Source organism: Coloeus monedula, assembly GCF_965178545.1.
Source record: "Coloeus monedula genome assembly, chromosome: 8".
NCBI classification, from domain to species: Eukaryota; Metazoa; Chordata; class Aves; order Passeriformes; family Corvidae; genus Coloeus; species Coloeus monedula.
This window is the reverse complement of record NC_138788.1, coordinates 23,167,189-23,179,931: the sequence shown is the minus strand read 5'-3', so window position 1 is coordinate 23,179,931 and position 12,743 is coordinate 23,167,189. Positions and strand designations below refer to the sequence as shown.

The following is a 12,743-nucleotide window of genomic DNA, read 5'->3' as shown; positions in this document are numbered from 1 at the left end:
GCTGTTACAATGCTCACAACTCAAATGCTGACAAAGCCAGACTGCTTTCACAAACACATGATCATTGTATTCTGTGATGTCAGGCAAGATTCAGTAAGAGTAACAAACCCCTAGAATAGCTGGGAAAACAGGAAAACCTGGATAATACAGACAGCAATGATGTGCCTGAGGAATGTGTTGCAGATATATCTGTGTTGCTGTGCCATCCCCCAAGGTCCAAAATGGCACTGTTGACACCACACTAAGCTAAGCCTGGTGTAACTCACCATGCTGGAGATCCCAGCTCAGCATTATTTCACACACAAACATTTATGTCCGTCAGGCCCAGCACTAAATCTGAGGTAATGTGCCCAAGCAGACCTGTGGTGACACCATCCTGCTCAGGATGCCATATCCAGGAAAACCTTCTTTGTTCAGGCTCAGTGCTGCAGGAATATTTCTGGACTCCAACTAGTCCCAATGATAGCCTACATGCCACTACAGCTAAGCTAATCAACCACACCAACGAATAAATTAGCTAATAAGGCTTGCTGGAACTGACTACGCATCTATGGCCTGACTTGCTCACTAAACGAACCAGATAAAGCCCTTGGGGGGTTGGTGGGTGGTGGTGGAGGTCACTAGACTGTAAGCAATATTTTAATCTTTCAGATTTCATGCTTGATCAGATTAGCCATGGCTAATGGTTTCTGCAGCCTTCTCTTCCTAGCCCTAAGAATATCAACAGAGTGCTCCTAATACAGGGTGACTACAGGGAATTCATGTACGGCACCAACACAGCAAACATTCCAAAATGCAATAAATTATACCAACAAGTAGATACTGGAAATCTGTACTGATTTACTCAGGACTGCAGGGGATGTTGCATCACCTGGATGTAACTGAAGACAGAAAATCACGATGTGTAGCAGCTCCAGCATAAAACTTCACTGACTGTGCTGACCCACAGTATCACCTACTGATGATGTCTGCCCCAAACCTCTAAGTGAACACTTATCAAAGCAAACAGACAAAAAATCCTGAACCTTGCTGAAAGACCAGACACTGCCCAATGGTCTGACCCTCCAGTAATGGAAAAGGCTATCCATCAAAAGGACACTGAAATCCATATGGAGGTGATGACATATGTTCAGAAAGAGCAAGGCTCAATTTTACTGCCTGTGGGGCACATTCAAGTAGGTGGGAGAAGCCTTGAAGGTGAGGCTTCATCAACGTGTGAATAAAGATTAGCCTCTGCATCATTCCCACTTCATTCCAACAATTCATTTTTCTTGATTTCTTTCAAGATTGCTAGCATACAAAACCCAGCTCATTCTCTCCTCTATAATTTAATTTGTCCTTTGTTTTTTTTTTGGACATGTTTTCAATTTGAAAGACTCATATTCAAAATGTCAGAGAATTTACAGACTAGCAATGCAACATGGAAAACAAGACATCTAGAAAAATGAAGGGAGAAAACATTTGAATTCACGAGTACTCGACAGCTGAGTAAGTCTCACTGAATTTTGCACCAAGCATAATTTCAAATATCTCTTTTTGTTTCACTGTTTTCAGGAAATGTCCAATAATGCACCAAAACAGCTTAAAATAAAAAAGTAAAACAATCAAATAAAACCAAAACCAAAGCCCACCAACTAAAGTTTTAGGTCTAAAGGAACTTCTGATTAAAACCAGCACTGGAGAAGTTTTATTGTGGTACTCCTGAAAATGATTCCATAATAACTTTGAAAAAGTACTCTTTATTTAAAAACAAACAAACAAAAGAAGACAAAAAAGCTGTGAAAAAATTATAAGAGACATTCAATCTTTACCCTGTGACTCCTGGAAATAATCTTCTGTCTTCTATGTAGGTGCTGCCTATATGGGATCATAGTAAATCAAGTACATTTGACCTACAGAGCTTACCATGACTGTAAGTGAATCTCAGAGCCAGGCATGCAGGATGTCTGATGCTGCAGCCCTGACTGATAACTAAGAAGTCAGATATAAATAAATCTGGAACAGTTGGGATTGACTGTTGTTTAGCACTTTCAGACAGACGTTCAGGGCAACTGGCAGGGGCTTTGAAAGCTGTTTCCTATATTAGAATCATGACAAAAATAGAAGTGAGGCAGCATTCCCTTGTCTTCTGCTAAAATAGATCTTACTCAAAAACATTTTACAAGTTTGTCGAGGCATAACTAGTCCACAGTCAGATACAGCACAAAATCAAAACTGGAAGTCCCATGTTGATCTACTACAAATAATTACTTATTGAATTAATAAGAGCAAAAAAATAAAAAAAGGGAAAACAAGTAGAGAGTACTAAGAGATAATAAGGACAAGGAGAAGCTGGCTTTTCTACTTTTTTAAAAAAAACAACCAAACTTTTGAGTGAAGGAACAAATAGAATTCACTAGCCAGAAAGACCCTAAATATCTTTAAAAATAACATAGAAAGGGAAACACATATATTTTACCCACTGTCCTTAGGAATATTGCGGGGGGGTTCAGGTTTGGGGTATTTTGTTGCTGGTTTTGGGGCTGTTTGATTTGTTTTTAAATTCAAGAACAGATGTTGCATAACTGCTGACAGCAAGGCAAATTGGTGAGAACAAAACAGGAAAGAGGAAGCATGTATGGGTTTCTCTTCTGATTTTAAGTGTCCCAAATACTGTTCACAGGGCAAGTATTTGTCACGGTGTTATCCTGCCTCCAGCAACTAAGCTTCCAAATAAATTAAGTTGGCTTTTATTTGTGTGTTTTTGCAGTCAAAATACATCTATCAAAATATTGTAGGATTAGCTGTTTCACTAACTGAACAGCCCATCGTTCTGCCAAAATAATCAGTGGCCTTAATGAGCAATTAAGAGCTCCTAGGGTCAATGAGAACTGAAAATCTTTACATACAGACCAGAAATTTTGTGTACAACTTCCTGCTACTGTTTCAGATCATGAGTGAACTCAGGAGCTACATGCAAGAGGCACATGTGAAAGACAGTAGAATGTATTGTACAAAATCACAGAGACCAGGGTACAGTAAGAGCAGTTTGATTTAGCCAAGTAATGCTCCCAAACAGGTTTCCCATAAACGGTTCTTTCTCAACCAGAACAGGTCTGCATAATGTTATGCTGACAGATAGGAGGTTGCCCCACCTGCACACACTCTAGCCCACCCCTGGGCTGTCTGTGGTGCCCTCTGAGCAGAGCTCGCCCAGGGAGCCCTGACACAGAGTTCGTGCTTCCAAGCAGGATCACGGCCCCTCAGGTCACAGCACACACTGGAGGTGCTTCCCTGCAAAACACTGGGGACCCAGTCCAACGGCCCAATCCAAGTGACTTCCAGCTCTTATTCCCATGGGTTTTGTAATGTCTAAAGTGCAACACAATCAACTAGGAAATTTCAGCAACTTGAATTCTACCTACTCCTGGTACAAATTAAAGCATAATTCAAGGGTTCAAGTGTGCAGAAGAAGTACACACAGAGGAGCACCTTTCAGTTACCAGATTGTGCATTTTTTTCCCATCATGACAACGGCTGAAAATATGCTTGATGAAAGATAGAAAATTCACTACGAAGAGTCAAAACTTTGCTTTGTAATGGATTTCCACACTGGGGATGTAATTTTCTTTTACCAGACCAGCCTTCTTAAATGTATTTTAAACTCATTACCTTTAGGTGGAAAATATGACTTGCTTTCAGCTTTGTGAGGCCAGTCCACCACAAGAGGTCCAAACCTACGAAAGCTGGCAGTGATCTCATCTACAAAAAACAAATGAGGCACCTTAGAGAGAATGTAAAAACTGACAGTGGCAAGGTAAAAAGGTCTTACTTAAAAAAAAAAAAAATAATGTCCATAGAAGATGGCTAAATATTCTTTCATCTCTTATGCTGTACATGGCTGCTTAAAAAGGTAATTTTACATTTCAATAGTGGAAGTCTGCAGCAGGATTAAATGCAAACATGATCTATCAGAAGTGAATATGCTTCAGCTGTGGTCTATTTCTAATTATAGCCTCAAAGCAGGGTCAGATGCAGCCACATGGGACTGACGGAGGAGCTCCATGTCAGCACGGCTGCCCCTTGCAGCCTGCCCTAGAAAGAGGCTGCAGCAGGTCATGCTACTGTGGGCATTGCACCTTCCTCAGGCCCCTCAGGAAATCTACCTTGAATTACCAAGTTTTTTCTTCACTTTTTAAGCATCAGTTTGGAACCACGATGTAACATACATCATGAGCTATCCTACAGGACAATTTTGTTTTACATGTAAATGCTTCAGAAAAAGATTTTAAATTGTTTTTTTTAAAAAACTTTTTTTCTCAATACATTTTAAAATGTACTTTAAATAAAGAATTAGTTTAAAATTGTATCTAATGTGATGTTAGATAGATCAGAGCAACAAGCCATCAGGAGAAAAGGCAGTGGGGTTTTTCAATTTCTGGACTGCTGTTCGAGATGTGTCCAGTTTCTCTGGCCCCATGAATTGCATGCCAGATTTTTCAAGCACCTGGAGACACAGCACACATGTTGTGTACCTGAGGAGCTGAAGGAGAAAGGGTTACTGAAGGAGACCTCTCAGGAAAGAGGGTGACAGCTCCCAGGTCGCTGTATGACTTCCTCACAGGACAGACTGGGCATGTACTTTGATTCTGAGTGGCCCAGCAAAGTTCACATCAGTTGTACCTGTTGGGCTGCTGCTTCTTACAGCTGCAAATCCAGATTATCCACCAGACCCTGTACAACAGTCCTGCAACTCTTGGTATGAGAACTGCATTTGAGGTGTTTGCAAACATAAGACTGGCAACTTATACTCTTTCTTCAGTAAAATTCTACATGGTTTAGGCTTCAGATCAGTAGATTAGAGATCCCTCTCTTTTCAATATAAAGCATCCTCAGATTCTCTGTGTATGCCCATTGAAGCTAGATAGTGGTGGATTCCAGCTCTAATATGAAATATACACCAAAGACTGTCATGATTTTAGTTTGGGAGTAAGGGTTTGTGGGGGCACACACAAGCAGAGCAGATTAATGATTGAGGAAAAACCCTGACCATCCCTACTAAGCTGGTTATTATTTTGTAACCATATTATTACTCCGTATTTATCATCTGAACCCTGCATATGTGCTGGATAAAAGAGCTGATTATTCAAGCCCACCATATTTTGGTAACAACTGCATTAAGAAAGTCTTTAAAGTCAACCACATCCAAGAATAGGAAAAGACTATGGAGGAGGGACAGTACCCACTAAGTTCCCTTTTTCAGCTTTCCCACTTTACAGTCGTGGGAAGACATGCAGATCAGAAGACCTGCTATGCAGCCACTTCTGTCTCCATCTCTTCTGATCTACAGTACAAAAGAACGTCAAGTAAATTCTCAGGTGTTGCAGGGGGGTGGTAGTGTGTGTTTGTTCTAAATAATGCCACAAGCACTACAAGAGACACACCTGGGAAAATACATTTGCTTCTATGAAACTGACCTTTTTTATAATTATATGAAAGCCAATTCCCACATCTCAGGAATACAAGTGATTCACAGTACCTTCATCAATGTCAGGAGGAAGACCTCCAACAAACACCTTTCTAGAATAACGTTCCACTCTTTCCCCATTCTGACAGCGTGTTGGAGAGCTGAGACCCGAGGATAGTGACTGATCACCATGGCTGTCATCTAGGAAGCCATCTTCAAAAGGAAAGAGTGAAGACCGACCTGGAACAGATTTTGTAGGATCTAGAGTTAATGTTATTTCCTGGAAAATGAAATATTTCAGTAAAAAACTTTTCCTTTTACTATTTTACTTCAACAGAATTTGCATTAAAGGACCCAGCTAGGTGGCCTAGTTGTCCAATTCATGTTCATTAGTATCATTTCTATTTTTCCAAGAGTGTATTACCCTTACAAGACAATAAAACTAATTTAGCTTTAAAACAAACCCTTGCAAATGGATAACGATGAAAAACAAGTTATCTGATGAAATTACATGTCATAGCTATAGAAAAACCTTTTCAAGATTTACATTTCAAACCAATTATTAGAGATTTACACCTTCCATAACAGATCTTGAAGGAATGATTTTAAGATCCCTCAAGCCACTGCACTGCAGAGCAGGACAGTCCTTTGAGTGCTCTACAGAATCCTGACAACAAGGGCTGCAGCACTTCCACCTCCACAGAACACAGGCCCACGCTGAGCAGTGGAGCAAGCAGCAAAATAAACATGAAAAAGCGTTGGCTTGTGGATATTAAACAGGTAGTGAAGAAACTTAGCAAACAAGAAAAAAAATCTTGTTAAATAAAAGAACTTGCACTTGAAGGAAAACATTGTTAGCTAGAACAGCCTGTCAGACTGTTTGTTCCTCAGAGTTAAAACATCCTCTCAGTAAAGAATGAGCAAAATCAACATAAATGGCTACTACTGAGTTTTCTAATGAAAAGTAAAGAATTTATTTGTAACCATCTGATACAATTAACTTGTCGCTACTACTACCAAAGTATACACACATTATCTTGAGATTTATTAACAAAGAAGATAAAAATATTCGAAGACTGCAAATAAGCAACACTGTAGAACATGCCAACTTTAGAGTTTAACACTTCCCTATACCTGAGCTGAAAAATAAGTCCTGCAATATAAAGAGAGGTATAAATGGGAACCACACCTCAACTCTGAAAAGGCTACTTGTCCACTCATATAATGGAGGATTGATCCCAGGGATGGAAATTAATTAACTGATACAAACAGTTTATATGGGGGTTGATTACAAATATAAATGTATTTATACTTTTCTAAGTGCACAGAATTAAATTCAAAGGTAATAGATCACATGAAACTGATTTAGCAAGACCTAAGGATTAATACCATACTGGCATTAACAGCACAGGGAAGTGAAGGACAAAAAACCAGAAGTGAGGAGAAAAATCAAGACAGAGGGACAGCAGTCAGAAAAACATATACACTGAAAATATCAGTAATTGTCTCCGGTAGTAAAGGACAAATTACAAGAAGAAGCAGTAATCCTGTATATGGAAAACAAGTTAACAAAATCAGGAAAGATGCTCTCACTGACACACACCACCAGCCTGATTTTTTTTTTACGAACATCAGGTACTAGAAAAGTGTTGATTAAAAAGAATATATTGCATGTTAAACACTGACAGAGATCACAGACACAAAAATCCACTGAAGCAAAAATCCTTCTGTGCTTTTACACATCAACATAAAAGACAGGGTAAATGCCACAATCAGAGAAGGATGTAGAGATGCTGCCTTTCAAAGGCTTGTCAGAAATGGTGGGTTTAGAGCATAAAACAGGAAAGACTTTTGATGAATATTCCATTAATGGACAAATATGTATAAACATATGCATTTCAACATAATAGAGAACATTTGCATGAGAGAAAAAATAATTAAGAATAGTACAACTGTGTAAAAATACCAAATCAGAACACTCATTGAAAAGCAGGAAATCTGAAAATATCTGTAAGAGATTGACATTACTGAAGAGCTAAATCATCTTCCAATTCCTGCCCATCAACCTACTTTCTTGTAAAAAAGTAAACAAACAACAAACATGAGCCATTAGTGGAAGATGACATATCAAATTAATAACAAGGTGTCCAATGAAAATACAGATCTGCAGAAGAGACTGAGGTCTGAAGGAAATAATAAAAACTCAGAGCAGCTTAGAAAGCAAGGTATCACCTCTAAGCACCATGCCAGATGCTTGGCGGTCTATAGGCACTGCACTCACCTTAAATAAATGCAAACAACGTTCTATAATTTTATAGTTAAGTATAGAGCTAAATGTATAAAGTATCCATTTAAAATAATGGAAAGCATACAGACAAGGGAATAGGCAATGACTGTTCATGGTCTTCTCCACTAAGGGAAAAATAAACTGCATTGAACATAATCAGTACATGCCAAGGCTGAAAAAAGCAAGGCAAACTCTGGAAACCCTTGCTACAAGACTTTTTGGGATGTTGAAAAATTTATGTAGGCTTAGAAAAGGGAATGAGTAGAAACAAGAAAAAAATGCAATCTAAAGCAATAAATATTGAAACATCACCTCAAAAAAACCCCAGGGGCAAATTTCTGGGAGAACATTATGGAAAGGCATCACTTAATGCACTTTTTTTGTAACATACTCCTGTACCCCTCCCTGGGCATCTCTGAGTTGTCAGTGTAGCAAAATAGTTTGGGCTGATTTCCCACAGCGGTGCTTACATCTGTACCTGAAAAACTGGTTGTAAAAGTTAAAAACCAAGGTACCAAGAACATGACTCAACAGCTCTAAACATGATACCTACAAAGAAATGCTCATCTCTTTTCTCAAAGGAAACAGAGAATCAAGTAGAGAACTGAGAGTTCACAGCAAGCCTCAAGAAATGTCTGAGAAAACCTCTTCTCACTGAAGATGCTTAGTCACAGTAACAGAATCAAACACTAATTAAAATATCCAACTGTAACAAACATGAAATGAGTCCTTGCACAGGCTGGCCTCTGGTTACTCTGCATATTATCCCGATGCAAATGGTAAAAACAATAATAGAGAGGGATGTATGAGAATATTAGATAACCAACACATTTTTTTAACACACTGTTGTAGGGCTCATGCTTCTTAAGGTTAAGAAAGCTCAAAACTAACATTATAAAAGTCAAGGTAATCATAAAGCATGAACATCACAGACTTTAATACGAAGGAGGCAAGTCAAAATCCCTAACATAAACTATAAGACACACACAAATCTACTTGTTAGTATGGAAAAGCCTGAATTTCATACAGGAAACGAGTCATGTGTAGTGAAGCATGCTTTTTGGTAGTGAGAAAAAAAGTCTGAAAAGCCAGCATATTAAGAACTTGTTTGCCCTGTTCTGCCTTCACTAAAGTTTGTATAAAACAGCCTAAACTATATTCATCACAATTACTTCCACATTATTGTATTTTGCTTCTACAAGTAAACATGAGTTGCAAGTAGTTGATAGTGTCCTACTGATTCCTACCTCCTTTCCTACTTTGGTACCATTTGATTAATCTGGACACACTTGCCACAATCTTAAAATAAAATTAATCAGTGTTTACATGCACAGAGAGTATACCTTACTGTATACTCCACATACTTCCCAATTTGTTTCAGTACCATGAAAGCACTGAAAAAGTGTAAATATTAGAATGCTTTCAACATCTGTTAACAGTAGCCTGAGCTCTGGAGGTGGTGAAAAATTGGAAGGTCAGTTTGTGAAGAAAACTAAAGCTGAAACAAAATATTCAAGTTATCAAACAAACACTAAAACGAGGCTCAAATTCTTTATTACAAACTGTGTTAATACAGCCTGTACAGCCTACCACCTCAATACATACACATATGCAAATTACAAGCCCTTAAGACACTATTGGCCTGTGTGATGGATACATCTGTCTCCAAAGTTCTTCACAAACATGGTGCAAATTCTACATTTGGAAAAGGAAGCAATGTCACCTGCAGAGTTGCCAGAGAACTTAATGAAAAGGAAGATAAAATTAAGTTTAATGCTAAAGTACCCCACGCAGGTGACACTGCCTAAATAATTGTTAAAAGCTGCTATTTTCACTGTTATTTTCTCAGTAACAACCAGTCTGTGTAAACTACAGTACAGTACATAAATATAAGCTGCATTAGTTGCTTGCTCAGTAGTCAGCTATTGGACTTGCTATTGTCCTTGTTCATTCATCTCTCAGAATAAACTGATATGCAGCACTGTACATTTATAAAATATTTTCAGTTTGCTTTTATGTTGTAAGGGTTGTCTATGATGAAATACAGTTAAAATGTGCTCAAATAGTGTATCTTTTCAAAATTATTATCAATATTCACTGTTGAGGACAGTTACTAGTATTGGTATGCACACACGTCCTACCTGAGGCAATTCAATGTAATAAAGTGTAATATTCAGCAAAAGCTGTTACGGGTAAGAAAAAAAGTAATTTTCAAATGTTCAATGCAACAGTTAAACATTACACTTCTACAAAACAAACAAACACCAAACATAAACCCAAAACCAATCTTTTTTTGGAACTGTACACACATCAAGTCACAAATACGTGTCACGAGAATCTTTACATTCAGTCATCCTCCAGGTCTCTTGTAATAGCAACACACTTGAAGTTATCAGCTCAGGATCATCTTTGCTTTAAGATGCTGTTAAAATGGAGCTGTTTTGCAAGGGAAGAATATGAGATTGATTTATATGAAGCAATTGATCAACTAAATAATGTAAAAATTGGTAACATCATCTTATCACAAGAAAACTAGATTTATTTCTCCCACTATTCAGCAAACAAAACATTTAGTAAATACTTTTACCTCTTCTCCGCCCATAGCTCCTGGCTGCATGTAAACACAGAAGAAAATTGTCGGTACAGCTGTCATTAGATTTAGCTCCAAAAGCAATGAAAATGTAGCTTCTACCTCTTCTCTTTTCCCCTCCCACCATAAAGAAGGAAAAGACATTTAAAAAGTGCAAGATGAAATTCAAACAACCCAAGACAAGAAAAAAAAGTTGAAGATGATACAGCCAGGGAAAAAACAAAACAAAACCCAACATACCTGCTGTGCAAATTTTCTATATAGCAAAGGTATTAAAAATATCAGGCATAACAGGCAGTATTATAAAATAATAATTTAGGATTATGGTTTTAAGAGGTAATAAACATCACCAACAGTAATCCTAATTAAAAGAACTCATTTTGCATTTTACTAAATAGTTGTGGAGAACATGTTTTCCAATTATGTTTCAGTTTAACTAATTAACCATATGTAAGTATTAAAATCCTACTAAAACAATATGAACTCAATAGCCAGCATGTTTAGATGAATAAAACTAGATTGACAAAATGCCTTCATAACTACCAGAATTAACAGAGCATTTCAATGAGACATGCATCAATGGCAAATCCACAATGTTGGACAACTTCAGAACCGTATTTCATGATGTAATGGGAAATGCAAAAACCAGTATTTTTGAGCTGAAATTTTAGAAAGATGGAAAATAGCCTGGAAAACATGTGTCTTCTACACAGGATCTCTGATCTATCACAAAAGACATCTGTCCTTCCAAGGTAATTAAATGTGGAAGGCTAGGGATCAAGCAGGGTTTTTCAACAGAAGTGAGCTCACCTAAGGGGTAACAGAGCTTTGTTTTGTTTCTTTCTCTCTTCATTGTAACACTCTCAGTGTTCCTACTCCTTCCCAATCCCATCTCTTATCTCCCAAACTAACACAGTGCCTTCTGGTCCTGTCCTACACACCCAGGTGTCCCACCAGACCCCTCAGTATTCCCTGTCTACTCTTCTTTTGACTGAGGGGCCCCAGGGCTACCCAGAGCAATGCTCACCCTCCTTCAGCACAGGCACCTCTCTTCTACCCAAGCAGCTTCTTCCTCAAGCCCTGAAGAAACACCATACACCTACATCTTTTTTCTTCCACTATCCATGAGGTCACAAAAAGGCAACTACATGAGTATGTCATTAGGGGGATTAAAAAATTTCAAGGGCTGTGATGAACTGCCCTTCATGTTTAGCATGAAGACAGCAGGAGCTGTTTGTGTGAACAGGTACTCAGCCACAGTGAGGTGTCTGGTAAGCCCTGAGAGAGACTCTGCTTCTTGCACAGCAGGCAATGGTGAGAATTAACACTAGAGTTGGCTTTGCAGCAAGAATAAAATTAGTCCTCCTTCTTTCTAGTTACTGCCATATTTTATTAGTTATTATAATGGAAAACAATCATTGTCAGATCTCTTGTAGCAAGTCCTTGTCTTGATGAATGCCCACATCCCCAAAAAAAGCATGTATCAAGGTATAGTTATGCACACATTCTGAAAGCAATTTATCTGAAAGAGGTTTTTCAGAATGTTACCAATCTAAAAATTAAATAAAGGAGAATTATTGCAGTATGAGATGGAAGAGACTCATGTGTTTCTTCTGAAGAAAACAAAGCTTTAAATGCTTAATGTAAACTTTCAGGCTCTGATCAAGATCAGTACATGAGGGCAGAAATCTACCACAGACTTCTGTAAATTCTAGAATACCCTATTGCTATTCATGTATAATAACACTTAAATGCAATATTTCACTGCAGAATAATACTTTTATCCTATATTGCATCCACACACAATCTTTATGTCTATAAAAGTTACTGAAAGTCACTGAAGGTATATTTGCCTTGTAAATTCCAGGGGCAATTCACTTAAACAGGAAGACAGGCAAGTCAGTTTTTGCTGATTTAAAAACATTGCATTACATTTAAATACTCAAAGAAAGTGAAGTTTCACCATTGTTATTTATATTTTGTATACTATACATATATATATAAAAAATACACGTATTTATATATATATAAAATTATCTCAGTTTCAACTGGTATTTATATTAAAATGTTACTTTTTTCCCAACAAGCTGAGAGTTATTCAGCACGACAACTTCAGAATGCCAATGCACACTTCATTATGTTGCTTACACAGAATGCAAATGTGAAATTTGAATGTGTCATTTGAAACAAGTTTATTAAAAAATACCCATCTTGTTCACAAGTCAAAATTCAGAGCACAACAGATTAAGCAGCAGGAATGGTTCATCAGGTAAATTTCATAATGCCTCCAGTTTGAGTAAATATTTTAGAAAGTAAACAATTTAGAAATTATTTCTGAATGAAGATATTTGGGAGCAAATAAGAAGATTACTGCACTATTACAAACAATGAAATTACCAGAGCTACGTATCTGAAGTTAC

General features: G+C 37.7%; 1 protein-coding gene across 6 annotated transcripts in view; it reads right to left on the bottom strand.

Moving 5' to 3' along the window:
- The window catches only part of CPEB3 (cytoplasmic polyadenylation element binding protein 3), a 78,524-nt gene that overhangs the window by 21,235 nt on the left and 44,546 nt on the right, over positions 1-12,743 (bottom strand). For all 6 annotated transcript variants that reach the window (XM_082286259.1, XM_082286264.1, XM_082286260.1 and 3 more), the window contains exons 5-6: positions 5,519-5,686; positions 3,652-3,741 (exon numbers count right to left, since the gene is read on the bottom strand). In XM_082286259.1, the coding sequence (XP_082142385.1) occupies positions 3,652-3,741; positions 5,519-5,686 (258 nt within the window). The remainder of the gene's footprint in view (positions 1-3,651; positions 3,742-5,518; positions 5,687-12,743) is intronic.